We start from the raw sequence: 27,739 nt of genomic DNA, 5'->3' as shown, positions 1-27,739 counted from the left end.
ATCCTTCACCCCCAAAAGTTTTTTTAGCCTTTTGGAGACATAATCAGTCCACCCTATTATACTCAGGAAGATTTCTGTCCTTGATGTGCCACCTGCTATCTATGAGATGGGAACACACAAGAAGATTTAGAAACCAAATGATCAGAGCAGAGCATGTGTGTCCTGTTGTGCTAAGCAGGAATGATGAGCTCAGCAGCACAGGGAAGGGTGTGGAGCAGCACTGGCCTGATTAAATGCTTGCAGGCAGGCACTGGTCTGGAGCACAGTTTCAGGAGTCCACATGTATTTGTGTTATGTGTTTAGGTACCTATAAACAAGCTGCTGAAGACAAGGAGGAAGAAAAATGAGGATAGAGAGAATCATACATCCAGTTGTCATACGCCCATGACCCCAGTGTCAGAATCAAAAGAAGGACTGGATGATATCCCAAAAAAGTCTGTGTGGTTGGCAAATAATTCTGCTTGGTCATATTTAGAGCTAACTAAGAAACAGAAAGAGGAATTTTGTTGAAGTGAGTATGAAATTCCAGAGCATGCTGTCATTGAGTCTCTTCAAGTCTGAAAATTTTAACCAATTCCTGAATAAGAAAACCCAAAAAATAATCTGGGGGAACTTACAAGCTGCAGCAAATCATTGCATTCATCTTACACCTGCATTGGTAACAATCTTCAGTCTTCCACACCGCACCAAAAACATAAAGGTTTCTGTTTGAAAGGCACCCTACATGCACACAGCAGAAAATAATAGTCACTATGTCAGTACGAATATATATTAATAGACATAATCCACAGTGTCATGTTTGTGGACTGGCAATCAAAGCACTGATTTCCATAGAGTCACATCAGGGAAGAATGTGACACAGTGCTCTGCAGAAAGCATACCATGTCTTTGCTTCTGTAGTGTGTGAGTGTATGACGTCACTATAGCGTGGTAGCAATCACATACAAAAGAAGCACTATTCTGCTAGAGAAATGCCTTAGCTGATGGCTATGGTAGGATTTTTCTGCCCTTTCTCATGCTCAACATCCAAGTTTAGACTGTAATTTCTCCTTCCTCCTCCCTCCACAGCTTTTATTAAGCTTCAACTTGTTCTGCTAAACTGAATTTAAAAATCAGTTGTATAGTTTTTGCTTTGATTTTTGTGTCAGGTACCCACTCAGGTTAGTCAGCACTGATTGAAAGTATACGGTTTTTGCCATGTGGGCAAGAACTTCAGCTATCCATCAGATAGTGTCTCTGTCCAGAGATGCTTCCAGATGGGTTGGTACCTGAATGTGTAGCTGTTTGGATCATTCTTCAACACAGAATATGTATTATACTATTCCAACATTTCTAACATATTTAGGCTTTGAATCTCTGCTTCGGGGTTGTCAGGTATTTTTGCCATTACCGTATTTGCTGGATGGTCTAAAGTAACAGCGAGCATCACACAGAGACCCTGAGAAGAGAAGGATCAAGCAGAAGACCAGCAAGAATTTCTACAAAAGAAACAGGAAGCTTTCTTTAAAACTAGGTGGTTTTGAAAAATACTCACTGTATGTACACACACACACACACACAAACATATATATAGAGAGAATATAAGCTGCTGACTTACCATACTTGCAAGGACTGTTAACATCTCATAGTGAGGGGCAGTTGTCTATTTATATACAGTGAGGAAACAATGGTCAGTGCAAAGGGAGGTGATGTAAATGTGAGCACCCGGGGTGCCAGTGGACACTCTAACCTGTTCCTACCATCAATCAGAAGGTGTCACCTCAAAAAGCCTGCAAAGGCTTGTTTTATGCACTGACAGACATCGGCATCTTGATCTCCACTGTGCCAGTGTAAATCTTAAGAAACTCCAGCAGATACACTAGTTACTCCACATTGGCACAGGTGTCAGGGGAAGAATTTGACCCCCCAAAAGCTATGCCTTCAGAGCTGGCAGGCCATCAAGAAGCAGTGGCGAAAGGGCACATGTGAAGCAAGGCAGCCGCACACTATTGTTCGCCTGACCTGCTGCAAGGAGATCACCCTTGGTACAGAACAGGTCATTCATACAGTGCAGTGGTGTGGAGACGTGGCCACTGTTCTCAGACTGATTTATTATAATTTCTATTATTTTATATGAGACACATTATTTTGTCCATACTTAGTGAGCTGCAGGGCCTAGCTGTAGAGTGCTGTATCTCTCAGTTGCTGATGCAAAGCCAGGCTGAGGAGGCAGAGACAGATCACCATGAACAGATAGCACCTTTTTGACAGCAAAAGTGAGATGAGCTGTGTGTGCATTGCCTTGGTCCAGAACTGCATGTAACAGTCAGGATGCTGGTTACTCATGGATTCCTGACAGCAACAATAGTGATGCTAAGGACTGGGGAAGGCAAAGGAAGAAGAGTTTCAGTTTTCTTCTACCTTATGCATGCCCTGCCTCTGAAACAGCTAGGATCTTGCAGCATTATTTCTGGAGATCATGAGGACTTTTTACCACAGGTGTCCAGGGCTTTCACAATTAGACTGTTGCAAGACACAGTATGTGAGGCTACATCTCAAAATTAGCCAGGAAAACTTGCACAGATTCCAGACTGTCTGCAGCTGTGTCAGGGACTGTAGGAATCCACTGCTTTGCTGAGCTGAAGCACAGGCATAACAAGTTTTAAAAGTTACCAGGGAATTCCCAGCATAATGAGTTGCAATAATTCTATTAGCACGGGTCTTTCAGCAAGCCTTTCCTTGATTAGACACCTTGGTTACTCATCAGCTTCCACCGACTGACAAACGGAGGAAGCAAAGCTGCCCTGGAAAGGGTTTAGGGATAAAAGGCACAGTGGCAGAGCACCTGCCTTCTCTAGGGGGGTCCAGAGGAAAGGAATGAATGTGGGAAAAGTGGCTGCTGCTTGCTGTGACAGAGGATTTGATTTATGTAAGTTGTTTGTTTTTGTGCACTTAGAAAGAAGTTTTAGAGCTTTTATAGTAGTTTACTTCTGATCTTGTAGCGCAGCTGGTATTTTTGTGTTAACCTTGTGATTGTGGTAGATTACACTCTGTGTGGTTCTGCTTTAGGAAATAGTTGTGGTATCTAATGAAGTGTCTTAAGGAAAAACTTCTTTTGTAATCCTTAAATGAATGAACTTCAGTCTGAAAAGAATGGTTTGTTCAAAATGACTTTGACTCTTAGAGGAAATCAAGTGAAGCAGCAATTTCTCTTACGCTATTAAACCCTTAAACATGGGATCATATTCAAACTTCTGGCCTGTCCCTGATGTAACTCTTAATCTTGTACTGTTTCTTGATGGTTCCCTGTTAAGGTGTATAGTATTGGTAACAATAGTGTAGTTGCAAGGACATGTGATAAGCAACTTCTGACTCGAAGGGCATGGTGCATTCTAAATGATTCACTTAAAATAATAAGTTCACTTTTTTATTTCTTGAAAAGAAGTAACGATGTAAATGACTGTTTTATTACTCCTGTTGTTTCTCTGATAGGCAAGTGCAGTGTGATCAAAGCTATTGCTGTCAGAAGTGCCTGGTAGTGCTATTTCCTTAACCTGATGTGTACATTTCAAGTGTGCTCTATGCCTTTTTCCATTTTTTTATTATTTTTTGTTTTTATTTATTTATTTATATAAAAAGGCAGCTTAAGGCCATTTTGATTGTAGACTTGAGAATGAAGAAACCAAATACTTCTGAAAGTCTGTAACATTGAGAGAGTTGTTTATGGGATTTGTAACAGAGTAGGGACTGAACCTGTTTCTCTTTTAATGTTTGTGCTGACCTGCTCAGAAATCTTCTCTTGAGGCAAATAAGGTTTTCCAGGTCAAGTACGTAATGAAGGAGCAGAAAGGGTTCTCCATTGTGTAGGTGTCAGTGAACAGTGCCTCTCAGGGCTGTAGTACTATGTCCTCTGTGGGTCCCTCCATTAAGGGATGGCTTAGTTTAGCTTGCCTGGCTAAGGACTGCTCCTCCTCTATGATGTGGCCCTTGTCTATGAGAATATACTCCGTTGTTCATCTGAGTGCAGTAGCACTGGAGTGATCACCCCTTGTGGCAGGTGGTGCCATCTTCCCTCTGCAACAAGGATTCAGGATTGACTTCCTGATGCTTTCAGGTTATGCATGTGTATGCTGCCCAAACCCTGTCCCTAAAGGAAATTTAAAATGAACATTTTTCTAGCTCTAACTTATTCTCCCTATTAGTTCAAAACTCTATTAGTTTGGGGCAGATAGAGAAGGTTTTTGTGTATGTGTGGAGCACAGTGTGTTGTTTGTTGTGTGTTTTTTTTTTTTTACTGAGTTAATTCCAGTTGTTCAGCCTATGAGCATACTCCGTTTTGTCCAGCATGCCGGTGTGTTCGAATGCTCTTTGAAGCAAGAATTGAGTTTTCTAATTGCTGCTCTTGCAATAGGCCTGACTCTAAACTGATCAGCAAGATAACATAGATATAATGTAATAACTCCACTTTGAAGAGAGGTAAACTTTGGCTTTTTCCTTCCTTCAGTTCTGGGCTTGGTAAGGGGAGAATTTAGGCCTCAGTCTACAAGTGTGTGTAGATCCCAAGATTCTGCTTGCCTTCAGCAGGAATTGGCCCTCACATAAACACTGAGTCTGAGTCCAGAGCAGCTCCCTCTTATTTGTTGGTTTTGCTATACTTGTGGCTCATTTCTCCCCCTCTCCTGGACAATGGACTGCAAAGCCCAGGGAACTCCAGCTGGAACAGGCACGTGTGCATGTCTGCAAGTTGGTGTTATGTGGCATTATGGTTATTGGCAATGCTTAGATGACAGTGCTTATGGGTCACTGCTTAGGGATGGATACTGACTGAAATAAACATCCGTTTCCCTGTTGGATAGGAAAAAACTACTGGAGGAATGGAGTTGCTTTTATTGCATCTGTTACTATCTTTGGTGTAATCTAGCCTGTATGACCATACAAGGGACTAACTCTAGCCTTGGTTTGTCATGGAAAGCTTGTTTGTGCCAGTGATATCAAAGTGCAAAAGGAAGAGAAAAACAAGCTTAAATATTTCCCACCCACCTCTCTCTGACCTAGTGAACAAGAGCTCTGTCTATTCAGCATAGTAGTCTGTAGGTATCTGACCACTGCTTGCCTTCACACAGAGGAGTGTCTCATACCCCTTCCAGGGGGCTCCAGTGGTGGGAGCAGTACTCTGGTTTCTCTTCAGATCATATAAATCATCCCAAAGACAAGAGCAGCCCATACCCTTGAAATGTGGCTGCTTTGCAGGGAGCTGAAAGTAAGTCCTGGTGTCAATGGGATTAGATGCAACTGGTCCTGAACTCTGCAGGAACCAGTAACAGCAGCTCTGGGCAGATGTCCTTGACTGAAGAGAGTCTTTAAACCTTTTGGGTGTGACTTGTTCCACATGTGACAAGGGACTGTGTACTGGCACTGCCATAAAGTACTCAAATAGCTGGACTTTGAGGAGCTCCTTCTTTCTCTAATCTTTCTCTAATGTTACCCAGACATAATTTCCCTTCCCAGACTGCTCCTGACTCAGGCATGGATCTCTAATCTTAATGCTGAGGGAGGAAAATTACTCCTAAACTGAGTCTCCCTTCTTCTCATTGATGCTAGGCAATGAGGCCTTCTTATAACTGATTTCCTGATGCTGGAGCAGGAACCTGTAATATCCTAATACTATCCCTTAGTTTGACAACTTCCAACATTTCGGTACTTATTTCAGTATTTGTCAGCTTTCCTACACTTACCAAGCATATGGTAGAACCAGGGAAGTTTTGGTCTCTTGACTGACTAGGAACGAAGCCCAACTGCTTTGTGTGCTTGCATACTCACATGTTCCATCCTCTGTGTTGCACATGCCTAGGATCTTGGGTAGATGCAGGTGGCCCCAAATGATTAAGGAATTAAATCCTTTCAGGAAAGAAGCTGAAGCAATACAAATTCTCATTAACAGTGTGCTAGCTCTCTACTAGATGATACCTAGGTAGAAATACAGAAGTCATTGAGCTCATTGTACTTGTACTCCATAGTTCTGACCGTGAGGATCTCAGTCTGTCTAGCAGAGCAGCTTCCTGTAGACTATTCCCCTCACCCCCCACCCCACCCACCCTTCCCCAGTGAGTCTAATCGCCTAAGGATGGTACAGTCAAAAAGGAGTATACTAAAACTACAGTTCTTGATAAGTGGTCTGCAAGAAGGAAGTCTGTCACTGCATGCTTTAAAGCATGGGATCAGTCCCATCAAGCTCTTTAGTCTTTTTTTTTTTTTTTTCCCCCCTCTGGTAACAATTAGAGATGCTAATACATCTACTCCCCGAATAAAACTTTGTAGTGTTATTATTGAGCTTTCTTTCTCCGCTATCAAGGATGCTTTAAGTTTTTGGACTCTGACAGACTGGCCTACTTAAATTTATTCAGTCCTGTCCATGACAGCTCCTTGGAGTTTTTCCCTTTATTAATAGATTAAGAATACTTCTAAAAAGATGCTTGCATTTCTAAACCTCACTAGAACAAATGAAGAAGCTCCAGTCCGCCAGCAGCATCAGGATATAAGTTTTCGTGGTATCTGTACATCTGGCTTGTTCAGCCTTTCTTTCCAGTACAGGAGCACCGCTGCGGAACTAGGATGCCATCTAGTGACTCCCTGTTTTTTAGCAGAGAAGAGAATGAAATTCCAGATCTGTCACCTTTGTGCATAAACAGCTGTACTAATGTAGCTGAGCTGTAGCTAGCTCAATCTACTCTGCCAAGTTGTTGATACTTCCCACAACACTTGCTGGAAAAGCTAGGTACCCTCTGAAGTCCTTGGCTCCCAATGAGCGGCACCAAAGTGGTATTGGCTTGATACTCTTCATTTCTGATACAATTTTGGTTGTTCTAAGTTTTTAACCCCTTTCTACTGAAGAGGGTTGGAAGAGTCCCCCGGTTCCAAGTGATACTCAGAAGGGAGTGAGGGAAGATGAGAAATATTGACTGATAGAAAGAGACTATATTCTAAAAACCTAGGCTTGATGCAAATGATGTAGCCAAAGTAGATAATGAATTTATAGGTGTTATGCTCACATATGTTCCTTTCAGAACCCAATCTTACAGAACTGATATCTTATTCAACTTATTTTTATCATTTGCTGTTAATATTAGGGAATAATGCTAATACTGCTTTGAATTAACTTGTTCAATAGCCTGCCTTACACAGCTGAATACTAGAAAAAGGAAGAAACAACTGAGATGGAAGGGGAAGAAAGAAGCCTTTAAGAGGTTAAATAATCCCATCTGAATTCAGATATCTAAAGGTTTTCTGAACCATTACTTTTATCAGCAAAACAAAACTGCTTGCTTTGGTAGATTTGTTTTGTCTTTCGTGGGCTAGGATAGAAATGGGAGACCTCTCTGGACTTAGAAACATAGGAGGCTGTTCTTAGAGGCTGACTTCTTCATGGTGGTAAAGGAGTGCAGTTCATCAGTGTTCTATAATGGAGATCTACCTGAAGTAATGATTATGCAAGAGCGCTGAAATCCTGATGTGTAAAAACCCATGTTAGTGGCTGAGAACTACATGCTGTAAGAAACAAAATATTGAAGAATTTGGATGTGGGGGATAAATGTTAAAGTAACCCAGTCTTATTGAGTGTTTTAGATTGGTCATATGACTTACGTGTTCTAGAGTTTCATATAAATTACTATTATAAAGTCCATTAGTTTGCCCTAAAATAAACCACAGCTTGGCTTAGTGAAACATGTGCACAACAATAGATTTGAACAGAAACTTTCAGGCTTTCAAAAGGTGCCAAGGCAAACTTTCCTGCATACCAACAGAAGCATTAATTAAAACCAAAGTGAACATGCTTAACAGTATCTTAAAAAAGGCAGCACAAAGCAGAATGTGAGCAGGAAATTTCTAGCTTGTAATATAAATAAGATATGTACATTCCTTATTTATGATTGTTTAAACTGGATTTTAATTTTAAGGCTTGTAAAAATCTTAATGGGAACAATAAAAAAGGGTGTAAAAACTATTAGGATTTAAGTGATTAACACTCCTTAATTGGAAAATTTCCACCAGATTATGGCATGTGTTCTGTTGTTAGGTTCAAATATATTTGGTAGGGTAAGCATAATATTTTGGCTTTAGGGCAAGAATGTCTTATTGGTGTTTAAAAGTCTTGCATCAGAAAGAATTACTGGGATTAGAGGGATCAGGATCAGCCACCTGAAATTCATTTCTTTTTCTAGTAAGGCTAGTGGAAGTGTTGCATTCTTACAGATAGGGAGATGGTAATGGGCGTAGAAGAGAGCACAGTCTCTTTGTTCTGCCTGGGGCTATGCTTGGACTCCCAAGGTTTTGCAGTCTGTTTTAAAATTTTTACATGTCAGGATAATGGGGAAACTCCTATGCAAATGTTTCCTTTACGTGGAGCTAGTGGTGTTATTACCTAAAGCTTGAAGGCTGGGACTGAGAATGTATTCTTTGTAGGGGACTGTAGCTATGTGGATTGAAGTAGAGAAATGGCAAGACAAAAACATTATTTGGCAGAAGTGGGAGGAGCAGAGGTTTTATGCTCTCTGTCTGGAAGGCTTTATCATCCTGCCCCAGCTAGGTTCTTTGCTGCAGAAGGCAGCCAAGTTTCTGCTGTGCTTCTGGTTCTAGTTCTGAAACTAGATGTGATAAGTAACATTATCCTTTCCCATGCTGAAGCTTTGAGCAGAGAAGAGGAGAACAGACAGCTCCCTGGAGATATTTTGGTTTAGATGGGAGTCTTATTTTTGCATAGTAGACAGGGTAGATCCACATAAAACAAAAATTGTCAGATGCTAGAGAAAGGTGCTTGAATGCATTTAAAATATGGTTAAATTAGTTTGAATCCAGTAGGAGTACTGGTAAGGCTGGCTTTTCTGGAGTTTGGGTACATAAGTCATTAGCCTTTAAAAGGAAATTAAATCTTTGGTCACAGCTTACTCGAAACTTGATGTTCTCTATGGACATGCCTTACAACTGAATCTGGAGGTCTCTTGCAGACAGAAAGATGTCCATGCTGCTACCTGTCCTGTGTCATCTCCTATGGATGAAACTACAAAGAGTAACCCTACAATATCCATTGTGCAGTAGTTTTTTTTAGTATCCATTTCTGGGTCCTCCAGACTCAAACCTCAAGTGTTGGAGTCTGTACTGGACATGGTGTCATTAGAAGATACCTTCAAATATGCTTTCTCTTAGCACAGGTGAATAAAGGGAGGTAAACTGGCTCATGACCCTCATGCTATTGGGGCTGGTGTCTTCCAAGCAATGCCACTGAATGCTGATAGATTATTTTGTGGATGGGAAGTCCTGAGCTTTCCAAGCAGCTGAGAGAGTGGGAAGCAGAAACAGAAGAGGGAAGCTGGTATCACTGCTTGCAGTTACACGATCAGCTAAAGTTTCCCTGAGAAACAGAAGCATGTGGTTTGTGGTAGCTGAATTGAGATTGCATGTGTAAGAGTGCAGGTGTGGTTTTGAAGTAGTTCTGGCCCAACTTCAGTATCCTTGGCAGGTGCCGGAGGAGCTGGGGCTAGCCACCTAGCACAGTGAGTTGGAGCCCAGATTGTTGGAAAACACAGTCTGGGTGCTGGAGTAAGGCAGGCAGGAGCAAGAGGCAGGCAGGAAACTAGTGGCCTGCACTTGCAAAATTAAAGTGATTAAAGTGAGCTGAAGTTTGAGGTAAAGGCCACTTCATCTTTCAAGGACAAACCTGGTAAGAAGACTGGTTCCTCCTGTGGATGGGGCTCAAGTTGAATCTTTAAAAGATTAGAGAATTGGCTGAGGACTGGGTTTGCTGTGTTGTAGGCACACAATACAGGGTAGGTGTTGGATCATGAAGTCCATAGGTTGGGCAGGCTTCAGGGAGCCAAGTAGGATAAATGATCGTCATATGAGACACTGTCCTAGAAAAGTGTTCAGAAAGACTTTTAAGCTGCTTTTCATTGTTTTCCCATATCTTTTGGACTGTTAATTCTTCAGGTTTTCTTTCTCCGGAAAAAAAAAAAAAAAAAAAAAAAAAAAAAAGTCACATGAATGTTTGGTGCTTCATCTGATTTTATTTTTAGCTTTAAGATACAGCTGTGTGAAGATAACAGAGCATACTCCTTGACAGTGATGTGTGAAGGGAGAATAATTAAAATTAGCAGCTACTGATGATACTTAAAGTCAGCTTTAATTTCAGATGTCAAGGAAAGTATAAGTTCTAACTCCATGGAGAAGAGGAAGGCAGAGAAACTGAGGAAATCTTTTGTGCATACATACTCAATCTTATCACTTAGCAAGTTCTTGAGTAGATTTCTCTTGATGGCTGCATTTTTCAGTGTTTTTGAATTTGTGAAAAAGAAGCCTTGAAATGAGGAGGAAAAAAAAAAAAGATATTGCTCAAATCTAGAGCTCTTCTGTGTTAGCCCACCATCTCATGTACTGGGCATGTTTTTGAGTGATCATTTTTCTCCACTACTTCATAAGTGCAGGTCTCCTTGTTGAAAATGCTTACACATTTCTCTTTATCATAACCAACTGGTGTTGAATATCTGTCATTGGAAAAAGAAAGAGGTGATGAGACCTAGAAAAAAACAGCTTCTATTTGAGGTTGTATCTACACACTTCTAATATGAAGACACTATACTGAGGCAGTGTTTAGGGGCAGAAAAGGGAGCTCATGTGAATCTCCCAGATAAAAGGTGACTTACCCTGCTGCTTAAACAGGATGAAGAGAGAGTTGTAGCTTACTGATCTGATTTATGACCAAGGGATGTTTGTGTTTATTTGTTGCTCCAATATAAACAATATCATTGCCTTTTCTATCTAGCCATGACATGGAACAAGAATTGCATGAGTGGTTAGGTGTCGCTACAGCAAAAACTACAGGCAAGCCAGTGTATCCCAGGCTGTCTCTCAGAGACAAAAGAGGGGCAATATGTGGCTTGGGAAAGACCTGGATTAGCAGCAGTAGAAAATTCTTAAGCAGCTAAATGTTTCCTCATGAATCAGTATCTTACCTGAAACTTTAGCCCCAAGAAAAAATCACTCTTTTTTTTTTTTTTTAAAAAAAAAAAAAAAAAAAAAAAGGATTATTTTTTAAACATGGGTTTTGTTTTTTTAGAGCAACTTCTTGCATGCTTAGTGATGATGTTGGGTTAATAAGTTACTTTGTGATATGAAAGGAGTGAGAGAAGAGTCATGGTGGTTTCTTAGGGACCCCTTCATGAAGGGAAGCGCTTTGTGCTGTGCTGTGGCAGCAGATGAAACCCCACAGCTGCTCTGAACTCACATGGTGCAGCAGTCAATTCCCTCCCTGGAACAGGAGCACTCAAAGCAGTCCGCAGTCTTCCACTCGGAACCGAATTCGTGCAGCTCTCCCTTTGAGTCATAGCAGCCTGAAAATGTAGTACACAAGCATCTGTTAGTGTCAAACACATTGCACTGACAATGCTATTGCCCGCACAAAGCGTATAGGAAATCTGCTGGCTTTTTTCATTAATGTAGTGGGACTATTATTATATAAAAACATGGAAAAGGATGTCCTCAGCTGCTCTGTTCCTTGTTGTTCTCAGCAGAACAACGAACTTCCAAAACGTATCAAACTTTCTTTATCTCAACCCCTGAGCTTTTACGTTTTTTTTCCCCCCAATTCTTTCTCCTGTCCCAGGAAGGGAGTGAACAGCTGTGTGATGCTTAGCTGCCTGCTGGGCTAAACCACAATTGTGTGTCCAAATAATTGAGTATTGCTTTTGAACACTTATTTTCTTGTAGCAGCAATCACAGTAAAAACAAGAAGTATGACTTCATGCAGATGAATAAACTAAGCCTATGCTACTTCCCTAGACAAAATCCATGTGCAATTTGGCCTGTGTCATGCTTCTTAGACAAACTTTTCTCTTTTATAATATATTATAAATCCATTACTCTCCATACCCCATTTTCCTCATTTCACAGTGGTTCCTTTCCACTCTTTCCAATTATTTCTAAATTGTGATGAAATGTGCTGAATAGATAAATCAAATCAGGCAGTACTTGTGGTAGTGTGTGTCAAGTTGAGGACAATTGACTTCTTACCTTTTATCTCATCACCAGGATTCACTGGCTTCAATTGTTCAAAGTAGCAAGCAGCATTGGACACTTTCACACTAACAGAAAGAACAAGAAGGCAGGCCAAGAAGGTTTTCTGAACAAGAAAGCAGAACTGTGAATACTTAAGTATATATTAAAACTTCCTGGTTGTAAATACTATTGTTAGAGATGGAAAAATATATTGTGCTTTTGAACCAAAATCGAATTGTCTTGTGCATTTTATACACTTTAACATACAATCAAGAAGCCATTTAGATGAAGCAGAGCATCATTTGAGAAGATAGTCTGTCTTTCCAAGGTGTTAAAATCAGGCACTGCCTGATACAGGATTGGTAGATCCAGACACTGTCTGTGAAAGTAACCTGAACAGGGAATGTATTTTAGTCCTTCCTCCTCCACATTCATTTTTCTTGTAATTATTTTCTCCATAGGATTGATCACCAACTGTCTCTGCCACTAACTGCATATTTGTTTAAAAAAAAAAATCTTCTTCACTGGAGTCTGAAGAACTGAGCGGATGTTTCAACCTAATATTGAAGGAATGAGCTGAAGAACTTTACTCAAAGTTAAACCTTCATGATCTGGCCCTGTTTTAAGCAGGAGTTTAGACTAAATGACCTGCAGGTGTCCCTTCCAACCTAGATAATTCTATATTCTATAAAACTTCAGAAAAAGCTGTTGACAAAGTTTAACTTAAATTCCTCGGTTAGTCCATCATCCTTCAATGTTAGGCTGAAATGTTTGAATGGCTTTCAGTGAGGACATGAGAGAAATAAGTGCAAGAACTCTGGGATGGAATTATCTGTGAGTTTAAAATCTTGGTAAGAGAAAAGATAGACGAGAAGTAAACACTGTTTCTCTCTCTCTGTCAGAGAGAGTAGAACTGATGACTTCTTAGAAAAAGAAGTCTTACCTTAGATATGGAAGGAGGGATAAACAAGCATTCAGTTTTACAAAGGTGAGGTTAAAAATCACCAGCTTGTTTGATGGAGGTGGAGGGACAAGTTAAAGAAAATAAACCAATCATCTGGGCACTGAAAACAAGGGACTTATTTGGAGAACAGGAAATCTACAAAGACAATAGTTATTTAAATAATGCAAACTTTGTGATCATTGTTTCCATAACATTTGCAGTGACGCATAGGTATGAGCATCTGGTCACCATAAGCAAGTCAAGTACAAAATATTAACATGTCCTCTGTGTTCACAATCTGTACTCATTTCTAGCTTTCCCAGTAGACCAAACTCTGTCATAGAAGGGATCAGGTAGTCTTGAAACAGGAAAAAATTACAAAGAAAAATAAGCCGAAAGCTGCTGATGTTGTTTATGGTCTGGCCCCAGAAAGCAGTATTTTGGTACAGATTTGCAGAACCCTGCTAGAATGGTATTAGTTATCAGGTAATAGGTATCAGTCTGGTAAGCCTATGAGTACACTATAGAGCTGTGAGCAGTCATACTAAGCAGTAGGTGTTGGATCAAGATTTTAAGCATATCTCCGTCAAATATTTTTTTATTTCTTGAAAGAAGAAAACAAGATTCTAGTACTTAGAGATGAGTTATTTTTTGTGGGGAGAACTCTGCTATATTTGAGCTGAAAAATGACTAAAAATCAAGATAACATTTTTTGAGTTTAACTAAGCACTTGTATGTTACCCAAACTTTTCATGAAAATGAAGGCCAGTGCTAGGTTGAGGCAAAACAGTTGCTTTCTGCCAGAAAAGTGATTACATCTAAACATTCATATAAACATTACAGGAATTGAAAACAGAAAGTTATAATAAAAACTTTCAACTGGAGTCCTGTTAGATGACACCTTCCTTGTAAATCCTGGAATCTTTTACCCAGGGTTCTTACCTGCCTGTCCTTATCTGTCTGACTTTTGTTCTTAAAAACACAGTTTCTACTTTCTCTGAGTCATTTAGAATTCTGAATACTCAGAAAAACCCAGCAGAACCTCTTCTAAAATCTGTGGCAACATATCATTGTCATTTACAATGTAAGATGTAGGGACTCACCATTCTTGTAGAATTATGAGGTTTCCAGTAAGGAGCCAGCCTGAAGGAAGTTCATCTTGTCCAAGAACTTATATAGAGAGGCAACTTCTGATACCAGTTCTTGAGCAAACTGAACATACATGAATAACTCCAATAAGGTTTCTGCAAAATGACCTCATGCAGTGGAGATTATTAAAATAAGCCAATTATACTCAGGAACGTTTGGTTCTGAAAGGCACTGATGAAATAGGTGTGGCTTTTGTTCCACTCCACATTTAGAAGGGAGCTATTGGAGGTACTTCAGAAGGAATTTCAAGCCTGAGAGGAATATTTAATGCACTGAAAAACCCATTAGGGACTGTGTGGTTGTGGCTGTTGCTCACACCAATATTTTCATGCTTAATTTGAACCATCTAGATTTTAAGAGACAGATTTTGAGCAATTTTTCATCTTTCTTGTTCATCATATGAAGGAGGGCTCTTGTGGAAAAGCAGTGGTGGTTGAAAGGATTATGTGGAAAGATGGGTTTCTGTGAAGAGTAGCTGGCATCTATGAGCCCTTAAAAAAAAAGGTGCTAGATGACTATTTTCTTCAGTATTTACTTTTCCATCATTTAGAAGACCCAAGTGCTGAGGCCCTCTGTGTGTGCGGTAGGCAGTGTCAGGACAGACACTCTTAATTTTTCACTATCAGTAATTTGATAACGAAGGAGTCAAGAACAGATCTCTTTTGCTTAGTTTTGGTTTAGATCATTCAGGTATTGCACATTGTGTAGCTCTGATAGGAATGGGAAGGCTTCTTGTTAACAGGGCTACACAATTAGCAATACTTCAGCTAGTCTGGCTGCCTAACTCTTTTGCCTCATTGTGTGGATTTGACAGTTGAGGTTAACTCCATGCTGGGGTGACTACTCCACTTCTACCCAAACTCCAGAGTTGAGAGCTCACTCAGGATGCCCATTTGAGAAAGCCAGCATTATTGCAATGCATGTCACAGTGTGACAACTCATAGGGGCAACCTTTGCTGGCTTTCAACTTGGTAGGCTGGGTAAATTCTCACTGCAGCATGAGAAGACAGTGTTTTTGTAACTTCCCTGCTCCCCCTCCCCCTTTTTTTTTTCTTCCAGTGTGTGTGTTTCTTTAGTTACAAGATCTTTCTTCAGGATGGGAGAAAAGACCTACAGAGTTTTCAGGTATTCTTAGGTTTGATAAAACTGCCCAGAATCAGCTTATAATTAATAAGCTGGATTTGGCAACATCAATGTATACACTGTCCTGAAATGACTAGTACCACAGCCACATGGTTAATGTCCTTGAGCTCTAATCATTAATAAATCAACAGAACATGTTAGTCCATGAGCATAGGTACTGGAAATTTCTTTCCTGACATCAGCAGAGTACAAATATCCACTTTGGATGTGTCACAAACATATATGAAACCAATTTCACAGTGTCATTGTGGTCTGGGATAATTTTTCAGAGAAGGTATTCCAGACCAGATGCATTGTTCTATTGAAGGAAATAAAAGACTCTGTAGGTTAACAAAAATATATATCCTGGTCCTTGGCCAAGGCCTTCGTTTGTGTTGGTTACAGTGAAGATGGAGAGAGTTCACATTCTTCCTTCCATTGTCCTGTCGCTATGTTGCCTGACCTAATTGCTTGCATCTGAGATGGCTGAGGGCAGGTACTTGATTTGCTTGCCTGTACTTTGCAATTTCTACGTGGTGGGTAAGTAACTATTTGACCTTGGCTGAGAAGGCTGTGGGAGTTAGAAAGGTTAAAGGAGGAAGTATTCTGTGATAGTTCGTAAGAAAAGGACCATCAAATTATATCATCTTGATTCTGTTAGTCTTAGTGAGTCATTTATATTTTTTCTCCTTTCATAGTGTGGAAGCTTGCACACAACATTTTGCTTGATGGATGTCCTGCAGCAGGTTTCGTATGTGAACAAAACTCACCACCAGACATACTGCAAATTGTGACGCAGGTGTGCGGGAGTGAAACCTGTGGAATCTGTTACAGCCAAGACCCATTGAACTTGCTGGTTTGGTGCTGAGTGACAGAGAATGTGTTTATTGCTCTAACTCCAAAAAACACAAAATGGGTGTGTGCAGTCTGTCAACCTTTCAGACAAGTGTGGACTGCCCAGCCGTCCCCATTGCAGGGCCCTTCCCTGATTTTTAGGCACAAGCTATGCCAGGAATGGAGAGAGGCTCTTGCAAGCAGCTTTCTTTGGAATGCAGCAAGGTCTGATCTGTCTAAGCCTGTGCAGTGCCTAGGGACAGTGAAGAAGCTTTTTGCATGATCACCTCAGTTTGCAGGATCACCTCAGGTGACCCTTAAAACATGCTGTGTTTCTGACACTGCTCAGAATAGCAAATTTGAAGTATAGTCCATTCATTTATGATTACTGAGGTCGTCGTACATGTATATGGCCCATACTATGTTGCATTTCTTCATGCTGCTTGTGTGCAGGATGATAGATGCCGTGGGGAATGAACAGATATCTACAGCAGATACTGCTCTGTTGAAATTTCCTGTTGTCTACTCAACAAGTTTATTTCTTCTTAAAAACATTCAAATAATATATCCGTGTTCCACCCAGTTCTGTGCCCTCTTTGCACTCACACTGATGAACAGAGTATCCTGTGCCTTCCCCAGGGAGGGGGGGAAGGGGAAATCTTGGAGACTTTCTTGAAGATCTATCTCACTATTTTAGTTGGTCATTCCTCACCTGGAGTTTCTGGATACAGGTCACTGATGACCACTGAGATAACTAGGGTAATGCACCCCCCATCACCCTTGCTTTTGTCTGTATTTCTCAGTGGTAGGCAGTCAACAGAGAAATACAGCATTATTTCAGAGCAGTAAAGTTCTTAAACAACCAAAAAAAAAAAAAAAGTTAACATCCAAGAACAACTTCAAGATAAAGAGAAAGCAGCCCAGGAACCCTGTTTCTTAGCACACCATTTCAGTACCACCCTCACTTTCTTTAGAATGCTCTGCTTTCTGCAGGGGAGAGACTATGTGCTGTACTCCCTATGGAAGACAAGTCACTGCTTTACTCACTGGATATGTGAAGTTGACTGGCACTGCAATTCGAAGGGAGAAAGCAAGAGGAAGTGTGAGGCATATCAGCTCACAGATCATAAGTAAACACCACTTTACAAATAAATTCATGGTGATCTTAAGTGGACAACGCTATGTGTAGTGTATGTTGGCTTTAGAACTGTTGAATGATGTCTTCCACATTTGCGTGTGGAACAAGACAATTGTTTAAGGAGAAGTATAGTTAAACAGCAATAAAGAATATGGTGAGCTTTTGACACAGTAAATCTGTTAGAAGGAAGTTTTCTCTTGGTGGGAATGTTTTTGTTAACTCTGAGGCTTATACACACACAAACCTCAAAACCTGTGCCCTCAGATCCCTCCTGTTCTAGGCATTGTCAAAGAGATGTATAAATGTTATAGTCAAAAGACTGATGGTGTGAATGGCTTTACCAGGATGGTATCTGGCAGAGCAAAAATTTGAATTGAAGTCTCAGTTCAAGCTGGAAGGCTTAAGCTGGAGTCAACAACATCATCTCTTCCCTGACTTGAACACCCTTTTCTCCTTCCATACGTAACAGAGTCCCTATCACTGGGCCAAATTTCAGTTTGAATTCAATGTAGTTTCAGGAAGGTGAGAAACACTTCATTATTTCCCGTTTAGTTCTGTGGGAAAGCAAAGATCCCTCTTGCGAAGGCACATGTTTTAAAATGCATGGTAATTCTTCAGCTGGCCCAGAAAATCCTGTCCTATCATGATCGCAAAAATAAAGGATCAGTGCTAGGTAAAGAACATAAAGACAAGAAGATCTAAAGGACAAGCTGTAAAGCCCAGGCTGTGTTTGCAAGAAGGCTACCTCTGTCTCTGCAGTGTGGGCAGCACTGGGGAAGATAACCACAAATACTATGGCAGCAAGGTTAAAAGTCCAGGAGCAGAAAAACAGAATGGTTAAGAGTGGCACAGTCAGCCAAAAAAAGAGCTTGAATTTATGGGAAATGCAGTATTTCCTACACAGCTAATTTTCAGTTCAAGCCATGTGGTAACAAAAATATCTTAGAAATCTTCTGCGAACCAGAAAATCAAAGAAAAGCTTATTCCAGAAATGAGAAAACACAGTATTTCCATAAAACAGATCGTTATCCAAACTCTGCAGTTGATTAAGCAAATGAAGATCATAAGTCCTTGAAAAAGCAAAGATTTTTGATGGAGGTGTGACCTAAGCAGTCAGCTATGAGAAGGGAGACAGGTGGGAGTGTTGCTGCCATTCCTGCCATGGGTGCATTTGGCTTGGTGGAACTTACGTGGTGCAACAGCAGATTCCAGTCTGGCTACACTGACTTTGGAAGTACTCCTTTGGTCTTCCAGATGGTGCCAAACTCAGGCAGCCTTCCACCTTTAACATAATCTGTAACGTATGCACAAATGAAAGGAAATATTCCTGTTTAACTTCAGTTTTGTGCTGTCAATTACTTAACTCAGCAATCTTAGGGCCAGGGCCATTTTTGGGAAAAATTAGTTAATTCTGTTTATATTCTACCTGCACTATATTTCAGCTCTATTTTGAGAGACTTGAGCTTGTTTCCATTTTTTAAAATCTGTTAGTCACTGATTCCACGAAGATAAAAACTCATTGCTTGGATATTATTGCTGCATGGACTCATAACAGTCTGGGGTGGGGAGGGCAGCCACAGAGTGCTTCAGTCAAACTCATGGGATATCTTGGCTGTCTGGATGTTTTCTCTTTTCTTTCTCTGCTGTTTTCAACTGTAATGTATAAAATCCTGCTTCATCCAATTTCCTATTCTATACATGTATACATTCTCTCTGTTTCCAGTAGGCAACAACTAGAAAAGAGTAACCTAAAGAGGGCTGTTGTGGCTCTTCTGGCAATTTTCACCAGAATTGCTCCTGGGCTATGTAGTTTATAATAACAGTATACATTGCATAGTGATGTGAAGAAGCCAAAGGCAAGAAGGAAGCTCAGGAAACACTGCTGTAAAGAAGCACACACACAGTGCCTATGACTGTTTATAGGAAGCATTTTAACAGTGAAAGCATACTTGTGCTAGAAGAATTGTTTTCCCTCTCTTTGAGAAAGAAAAGGGGAAGCACCTGTAGGGTAGGACTTGGACATTACTCTAAGCTTGTGAAAGTGATAGCATGATGCATATTTTGCAATGGTAAAGAACAGTGCTCAATGACTCGGGATATCATCTCTTCCAGCCCTGTCTCCATTCACCATCTTGCCACTTCTTATGAAGCAGGTTTTGCATAAAACCTGCTGTCTGTCCTGCAAAGCTTGCAGCTACTGAGATCTATCCATGGTTATGGCCGTAAATACATTGAGAATGTTTTACCTGGCATAAAGAACTTCACTAAGAATAATAAAGGAATGCAAGATGAGAAATGGATAATGAAACAACAAAGATATGCAAAGTACTAGTAGCCACATACAGTGCCTTCCATCTGCAACTTGAGGAATAACATGCTTAAATCAAGGGGTAAAGGTCAAGTTTTAAAAAAAAAATCATATGCAAATGTACATGCTGGAAAAAGCTGAACCGACTCTATTTCTGGCCCCTCACATTTTCTTCAACTTCACAGGAAGCAATTTTACAGAAACATGGAATTATTGACTGATATCCAGCCCACAGTGCAGAGGACTTTAAAAGGCTAAGAATGTAATACCAGTGTTTGCAAACTGCTTGGATGTTTTTCCCAAAAAGAGGTATCTCAAATGAAGCCATAAGAAAGCTTTAAAACAATGTTCATAGGCAATTTACCAAAAACAACGCCAGAGAAAACATTCCACAAATCCATCTGATTTTATTAATGGCCAGCAGAGTTTGACACAGGTTTTCTTGAGAAGCCAGTACCTCTGCTGAATGAACATAAGGTGACAATTTATTTTAGGCCAAGCAAGGATCTCTGTCCTACCTAAGAATGCTCACTTTTACAACACAACAGACTCTTCATGACTGTGAAGTATCATTAAACAGTGCACTTACCCTGGAAGATGTGTGTGTTTTCAAACCACACACCGCTTAACCACAGACTTTTTTTTTTTTTAAATCAGTTCTGGAGACAAGAGACTGTGCAGAAGCAGCATTTTGGGGGGGGTATTGTTGCCTGGTCTCTTATTTGTGGGCAGATGTAGGCCATTAATGAGTGGGAGATTCTGTTAGAAGCCCATCAGTGGCTGAAATTCTATCCCCAGTGATAGGCAGAATCCAAAATTCTGGACTGCAGAAACACAGGGATTTGGGAGGCCCCAGGCAGGAGCTTTGCATGTAGCAGGAAACTGGGTTTGAGGTGGCCTTGGCAATGGGTTCACAGGCAGGACAGGGAAGCAGAAGCTAGTGTCAGGGCATAGCACAGCTGTTCAAATGAAACAGGCAGAAGAACACCTGCTGTCTGGGGAGCGTAAGGCAGTGTCATGATAAGAAAAGAAAAAGGAACAAGAGAAATGAAGCTATTGTTCCAGTACAGAGGGCAAATGGTGGCAAGGCAGAAAGCAGCAATGCTCAGCACTTCCTACACTATACAGGAAAAGGTTGCCCTTGGTGAAACTGTGGTACACAGTGGATTAACTCACCTTGCAGCATGTTTTTCTTGCTATTTCCCTTGTCAAATCCCAGCCACTCATTAATTTTGTGTTAGTTTGTCCATTCATGCAGACAGGATTTTACCTCCCCAAATTCCAGCCCAGTGTAAGTGTCATTCAGCAAAAGTCCAAGTTTGAGTTTTACAGGAGGAGACTCTTATTGTTCCGATGGCTACATTAAAAACCCAGAAAAGACATTCTCAATGTGTTACACAGGACTCCAGCACGCAGCTGCATTGGTCTGTAACTTGTCCTTGCAACCTACCCTGTCAGTCAGAAGGTTGTTTCCACCTCTCTGCTATCTTGGAGATTCTCCAGTACCAAATTGGTCCTAGAACCTGCAGGCTGTATTTGAATTAACAAGGACTGCAGTGTTTACCATTTTTCCTTCCAGAAGATAGAACATGGAGCAGTAGCTGGGAAGACACAATTTATACCTTGTCAGAAGTGGAAAATAAGATTAACTCCCCTCTGCTTTCCCATCTGAAGGGTATGTGATGGATGCTAAGTCTAGATCTATTGCAAATGTGCATGGTGAACATATTTAGGCACACAGATTCGCTCGTTTTAGTGGGAAGTATTCAGGAAGAAAATCCCTGGTTCTTATTAGCAAAGAACTACCTGCTCATAGAAGAAAACCCTATGCCATGAGGAAGCTGTGGCTCAGCACGTCTCCAGGAGCTGACCCAGCTCTCTTTGCAGTGTGGGCAAGAACCATTAAGCAGTGCAGTGTGTACAGGCTTCAGGAGTGGAGCTTGGAGGAGGACACCTGGCAGCAAGTCAGAGGGGGCTGTGGAGAGGAATAGTGACTGCTATTGGGTGGTGATGTTGCTGGAGAAAAAAGTGAGAGAGAGAGGGAGGAGGAGAAAAAGGGCAATGATCTGTCATCCTCACTGATTTTTCAGAGGTCATGGGTTTTAGCAGCATGGGTCTTGCCAAAACTCCTGCAGCAGTGCAAATGACCTCCACGGGCAGTTCATGAATGCTTTAGGGACTTAGGAACTCACAGTGTGTACTTGTCTGAGCTACAAGGTCCATTTTATTTTACAGCTTGTTACTCCCTGGCTGGCCTGGCTGCAGTTCCTGTGAACTGGAACCAGAAAGTAGTTTGTCAAACTGAAGCAGACCATTGTTGAATGCTCACAGCAGCAGACCTAGGTACTAGGTCCCCCCAGAATGAGCAGGGCAGGTGGAAAGGATGTTGCCTTGGAAAGTGAGTCCCTGGCTTTGGGCTGATCCGCGAGTTAACTGTCAGAGGAGTGGCAGGTTGTGAAAGAAAACTGGTTGCTTCTCTCCGCAGCCTCTTCTATCTCCTTGTGTCCGAAGTCTGGCTGAAATATGGCAATGAGCCAGGGGGAAATGTGTCTCCCTCTACTCAGCAGACATTGCCCCAGAAGAAAGAAGATATAATAGGAAGACAATGGCTCAAAAATCTGATGCTTTCTACTTGATTTGTAATTGCTGGTGTTTTGCCTACTACATAATAGAAAGGCTTGTTAGCTTGGCTGAGTGTGACTCCCTCCCAAAGAATTACACTGTAGTTTGAAGGCTTGCACTTCTGGCTTTGGTAGTAGTGGTAGGAGAGTGTATGTTTAATTTAGCAAGGTGTTTTCTGGATCTTGGCAGTAGACAGTTCATGTGCATGTCCAGCTCTGGCAAAGATGTGACACAGGCTCTGCATCCCAAGAGCATACCTTGAGACAGCTAAGATTATGCTGGCATTGGGTTCTCTTCAAACTCTGTGGATTCTCAGTGTCTGGCAGGTGGGATCCAGCTGTGCCAGTCACTAACAAGATATTGAAAGGTTACCCTCAGAGATTGTGACATGAAGGAGAGAGCATACTGAAAGGAATCTGGTCCAGTGTCCTCCTCCATTCCCTAGGCCTGGTGCCTGGTGTAGGAGTTGTGGCAGAGCATATCCCAAACAGTGCTTCCCCTCTAAATTTTGACACCTGGGGAGCTAATATGGCTGCTCTGATGCTTGGCAAGAACAGAAGCTGCAAAGCATGAGTGCAGCTTCTGCCAGGGCACTGGTGTATGGCACATTGAAGTACTGAGACAAATGCGTTCCTCTCTCAAAGAAGGTGATGTTCCCCAGGATTATTACATAAAAAGAGCCATCATTATGAAGCATTTCTGGATGTTTCATCTGGATTTATTGCATTCAACAAAGCTCAGTGATACCAAAACAAGTAATGACAGAAATAAGACTTTGTATCTGATTATGCATCTTGTTTACTGAATTAGAATAATTGGGAGATTAAAAGTGAGCTGCTGAAGCACTCTCTTTCATAAGATCTACCGTGTCTTTGAGCATCTTTGATGGCAAAGCGTCTGTAGGCTTGGAGCAGGTGCATTGTTAACCCACACGACTGTGGACAAAGCACTCCTTGGAGGGGTCATTCTTCTCCACAACATCATAGTTGCAGCTTCTCTTGTTGAAAACAATTTTACATTTTTCTTTGTCATAACCAACAGGAGTATGAAAGCTACCGTTGATAAACAGAAAAAAAAAAAAAAAAAAAAAAAAAAGGAGGAAAAAAAAAAGAAAAAAAAGTTAGACTGAAAGCAATAAAAGATTCAATAATTCAGTGCTTTGGTGACTATATATTGAACTACTGAACTAGTGCAGAGTCAGAAATCTCTGAAACTGTGGCTTAGACCAGCCTAGCTAGCTTGAGCACCCACAGCTACAGCTTCCAGCACCTCAGCAGATGTCCTTCTGCAATGACATGTAGATGTACCAGTATGGGAATTCTTTTAGCACAGCACTCTACAATGTGAGATAAGCATGGTCTCAGCATGTTTTATCTCTTTTCCATCAATTTTCATTATTTTCAGTATGCTTAGAGTGTGGTTTCCATTTCCTGAAAGTGGGTGTCACCTGAGAAAAGGCAATGATCATAATCTAGACATTTTGGTATTTTGAGAAGGTGGGATAAGAGGAAAAGAGGATGTTGGAAAGAGATACTTCAGAGCAGAGCCATGCCACTCTAATGTCTGCATGTTCAGTGAAGAAAAGCATCTCTGAAAAGGGATTCAGATCATCATGATTTCTCTAGAGGATCTGCACTTAAGCAGCTTGTGGAATGAACTCCTTTCTACTTAACTACAGTGTAAGAGGGGCTCACATGTGGCTTAGCATTAAAGGCAAGCACCAACTGGATGTGCCTGGAAGGGCCTGTGTCCACCCCCAGTCAGCAGAAAGTGAACTAAGGTAACCACAGCCAAGGAGTCAAGTCATCTGAAGCCGTATGTGGCTTTTATCCCTCTGTGAGAGGAAAGGCTCTCTTGTGCCTTTAGAGCCTCATTTATTCCCAGCAGATGGAAACCTGTGGTCTTCCTATGGGCAATGATGCTGCCAGTGAGTTCAGACTTACAGGGAGCAGCAAGATATTTGGCTTTGAGTGCAGGTGCATCGGAAGCAATCATCTGTCCTTGAGATATGTCCAAATGGGTACACTTTTCCATCCAGGACACAGCCTGCATAACACAGGAACAAAACAAAAGATGTTCTTTAAGCCTCCACATTAAAGATGAAAGGTTTAAAAATGCCTGTATATTTTCTGAAAATGTTTTTCCTGATAATGATTAAACAGAAGTCATTTTGTCCTCCTGGCTGTTACCTGGACTATTTTGAGAGCCTGAACTTGTTTCTTCTTCTTAGAGACAGTTTCAGTGTTACAGACCTGGGGTGAAAGTGAGCAACCAAACAGCCAGATTTGCCATCTAGAACCACACTGCAATCAGAAACGCTCTCAACTCCAGCAGCAGCTCTGTGTGCTGGCACAGCACTAGCAACCCACCACCGATAGCAGTAGTATTGCTGCAACTATACCCAGTCCAGGTGAAAATTCCATTTTTCCCTAGTTTTGGAACCTTAGCGGTGGAACATCTTATTCAGGTCTTTCTGACAACTTCCACCTCCCCGATATTTTGGGCCCTTCCCAGCAGTTCTATATAGAGCTGAGCCAACAAAAAACTATCAAGTGAGAGCACTTTCCCTGTTCTTACCTTTGTCAGACTCCCCTGGCTTGTTTATTTTTGTAAAGCAGTATGCATCACCAAGTGTCACAATGATGCCCATTGCAAGAAGGAACGCGAGAAAGCTTTTCTGTAAAAGAGACATGGAGCACATGGCATGAATTTAATTCAACTTTGATTATCTTTGTTTTGAGAAGCTAAGTCAATGAACCTGAAACAAAAGCTAGAAAGAACCTTATGTGCACACGAAAATGTTGGAAAAGGGAACTCTAGATACTTCACTGCATTTTTCTTGTGTGGGAAGAGACAAAATGGTGTAATATAAATGTGTCTGTAGCATGGCTCCCTGTCAAAGTCCAAGCTCTATAAATCACCAAAAGCTTCCATAGTAGCGCAGACTTAAAAGCCCTGTCAGATTCTTATTAGTGCTTTATTTATTGCCTTTGAGTCAGATTTAGCTATTTCTCCTGTAAATCACTGTCTGTGTAGCATCCCAGCATCACTTCTGAGCACAGCAATTTCACCAAAATTTTGGAAAATTTGGGGTCTTATAAGATTAGATTCTGGTAAGTTTTGTGAAATAGGTGGCCAGATAGGGAAGAGACACAAATTAGTGCCTTGGGGCAGAATCCCTGTGTTGTACGTTTGTGGTGGTTTTACCGTGCTAGGCAGCTAAACACCACAACCGCTCTCTCACTCCCCCTCCTTAGATGAGGAAGGGGAGAAGTAAAGTAAAGAACAACTCTCAAGCTGAGGTAAGTTTAATTTAATTAAAGGGAAAATAATAATAATTATTAAGGAGACATTATTATTAACTAAACAATTTAACTAAAGCTGCCTGCTTTATATTAGTTGTCCAGAGCATGCTGGTGGTGGTGCTTCCTCTGAACTGATGCAGAAGTTTGCAGCTGCACAGGCTACTTCTACCAGAGGTCTGAGTGCTGTACTCATGTCTTTATAGTACTGACTAAAATTTGTCATTTGCTGTCCTGGGCTGTGTTCTGTGAATGTTTTGTCTTTAGTTTGCTCCAACATCTGTTCTTATCTTGCTATTCAAAGAAATGTCAGTTAGGTGAAACTGGGCACACTCCTCTGTCTAAAGAGCAAAGTTCTGGACCCTCTATTGGATCAGAACAGAAAGAGAAGGGGAAGTGTGTGTTGTCTAACCACTTCTGAACTGACCTTTTTCTGGAACAACCAACGGGTACACCAGCTAAGTAACAGTTAGCTAGCAGTAAAGGTCCCACATATAATCAGGCTGAGCGCAGAAGATATCAATGAGCAGTGCCAGAAACAATACCCTTTATTAAAAAATAGGTGACATTATTACTGTCACAGTAATGCCAAGGATTTCTAGTTGAACATAAGGGTTGCGTTGTTCTGGGTTTTCAAGAGCAAGGCACCTCAGGGAATACTTTTTGCTTGTTTGCTCTCTTAAAAAGGGAATGCCACCAGTCACATCTTGCAGAGCAAGATCTTCTGAACTGGATTTAATGGTCTTTGCAACTGGATGAATTAATGTGAAATGAGGTGCCAGATTACCTTGTCCAACAAAATCTTTTCCAACTGATTACAGACAAGACAAGCCCTAAGAAAAGCTTAGCAGAGAAATAAGTAGATGATAATTTCTTCCTTCATCTCCAAATCTACATGTATTAAAGAAACTGCTAACTCTTCTTTAAAACTTATGCCATTCCCTAGACTATCGTCAGAGGTAGTAATTGATGTCTGTAGTTTTGGGGACTAGGTGAGCACAAATTAGAGGATAACTGGGCCATAGGGCTTTGTCTATCTATTTAGCAATACCTAACTGTTGATTCAGATTCTGCAAACAGATTTGGAGGCTTGAAAAGCTGAAACAGGATAAGAGAAAAAAGAGAAAAACAGAAGGAGTACACTGTATTATACATTTTTCTTGTAAAGAGGCTATGCTTTATGCTTTATTTCATATCTATACCTTACAAAATTCTGAATATTATCACAAACAATTCTGAGAAAAGGATAACAGCAGGAGAAATACCCAGAGAGATATATGTAGTTGTTTGGTTTTTTGTGTGTGTGTGGTTTTTTTTTTTTTTTCCAAATCATTACAAAGCAAAACCCAAATTCACAGTAATCTTCATAAATGTGTCTTTCTTTGCATCTTCTGTCAGTTTTTAATGGAATACATCCATATCTAATAGGGATGTAGATATAGGCATAATTAGGTGGACCTTTCAAATATCCTTCTTTTGCAGTTTTAAAACATATAGTGATCTGTACCTTCCTTTTAAAAAAAGCTAAGCCTTTACTCACCATTGTGTAACGTGTGGCTCCCAAAGAGCTCCACGTCCCCAGAAGATCTCCGCAAGTGCTTCGTTGTAGAACCTGAAAGCAAATGTTTTATGGTGTGTTTATGTTGAGCAATTTAAGTCTAGAAAAATAGCTTGCTCAACTCAAATGCACTTATGTTGAAATTTCTGAAGAAATTACTGAAATTTTGCCAGCTGGCAAAGTTTGATTCTGTACAGCACCGACCTGAGTAAAGAGTTGAGCCCAGAATCAAGTATTACTCGGAAGCATTATGATTAGAAAAAAATGTCCTTCTGATAAAATTCAAGTATTGCTAGGTAAGCTGTAGGCAGAACTGTACAGTTAGTCCAGGTAATTTTCAGGAGTGGGAGGAATGCACACCAATCATTTCTTCTATCAGGGGGCTGGAACATGCTTAGAATAGAAAACAAGGAATTAATAGCTTAGAGATCTCTTGCCAGATCGTTGGATATGCATATTTAATGCTACTGTGTGTACTGCAAGATAACCAAAGGTACTTGGAAATACCACTATTAAAACCTCTTAACATTCAGATGTTAATCAAAGCTGGATCAATTGCAACATTTCTTTCTCCTTAACTAAAAGAAGTATTTTCTAACAAATCAAAAGCCGCCTGCTGTTCTTGTGGGACTGTTCAGGCTTTGATTTGAGTAACTGTGATAAGAGTATATGACCACTTTCATATGTGCAAAATGCTTTCACAAGAGAAAAATGTTAGAGTGCTAATCAAATACTCTGC

General features: G+C 40.8%; 2 protein-coding genes and 1 long non-coding RNA gene across 4 annotated transcripts; all 3 read right to left on the bottom strand.

Annotated features, from left to right (window-relative positions):
- Window positions 1-10,017: 10,017 nt before the first annotated feature.
- Window positions 10,018-14,314, bottom strand: LOC311439862 (beta-microseminoprotein-like). 2 transcript variants are annotated; one of them, XM_084526094.1, is made up of 4 exons: window positions 14,071-14,314; window positions 12,040-12,148; window positions 11,255-11,360; window positions 10,018-10,514 (listed from the first exon to the last, which is right to left on the bottom strand). In XM_084526094.1, exons 1-4 carry the CDS (start codon window positions 14,071-14,073, stop codon window positions 10,385-10,387), a joined length of 348 nt encoding a protein of 115 aa, XP_084382220.1. In that variant the 5' UTR covers window positions 14,074-14,314; the 3' UTR covers window positions 10,018-10,384. The 2 variants fall into 2 exon arrangements, with proteins under 2 accessions (XP_084382220.1, XP_084382219.1); XM_084526093.1 differs by having other exon boundaries at window positions 12,040-12,166; window positions 14,071-14,281.
- An 8,522-nt stretch (window positions 14,315-22,836) lies between these two features.
- On the bottom strand, window positions 22,837-24,841 carry LOC311439864 (beta-microseminoprotein-like; the record flags this gene model as incomplete). Its single annotated transcript, XM_084526097.1, has 3 exons — window positions 22,837-23,192; window positions 24,084-24,186; window positions 24,718-24,841. 3 exons carry the CDS (start codon window positions 24,839-24,841, stop codon window positions 23,063-23,065), a joined length of 357 nt encoding a protein of 118 aa, XP_084382223.1. The 3' UTR covers window positions 22,837-23,062.
- Window positions 24,842-26,984: 2,143 nt separating this feature from the next.
- On the bottom strand, window positions 26,985-27,392 carry LOC311439865. The gene is made up of 2 exons (XR_014695047.1): window positions 27,205-27,392; window positions 26,985-27,054 (listed from the first exon to the last, which is right to left on the bottom strand). It is a non-coding gene; the product is annotated as an uncharacterized lncRNA (long non-coding RNA).
- Between the last annotated feature and the right edge of the window lie 347 nt (window positions 27,393-27,739).

Source organism: Aythya ferina (genome assembly GCF_964211825.1).
Source record: "Aythya ferina genome assembly, chromosome: 7".
Taxonomy (NCBI): domain Eukaryota; kingdom Metazoa; phylum Chordata; class Aves; order Anseriformes; family Anatidae; genus Aythya; species Aythya ferina.
Note: the sequence above shows the minus strand (reverse complement) of the source record. Positions and strands in the feature narration are given on the sequence as shown.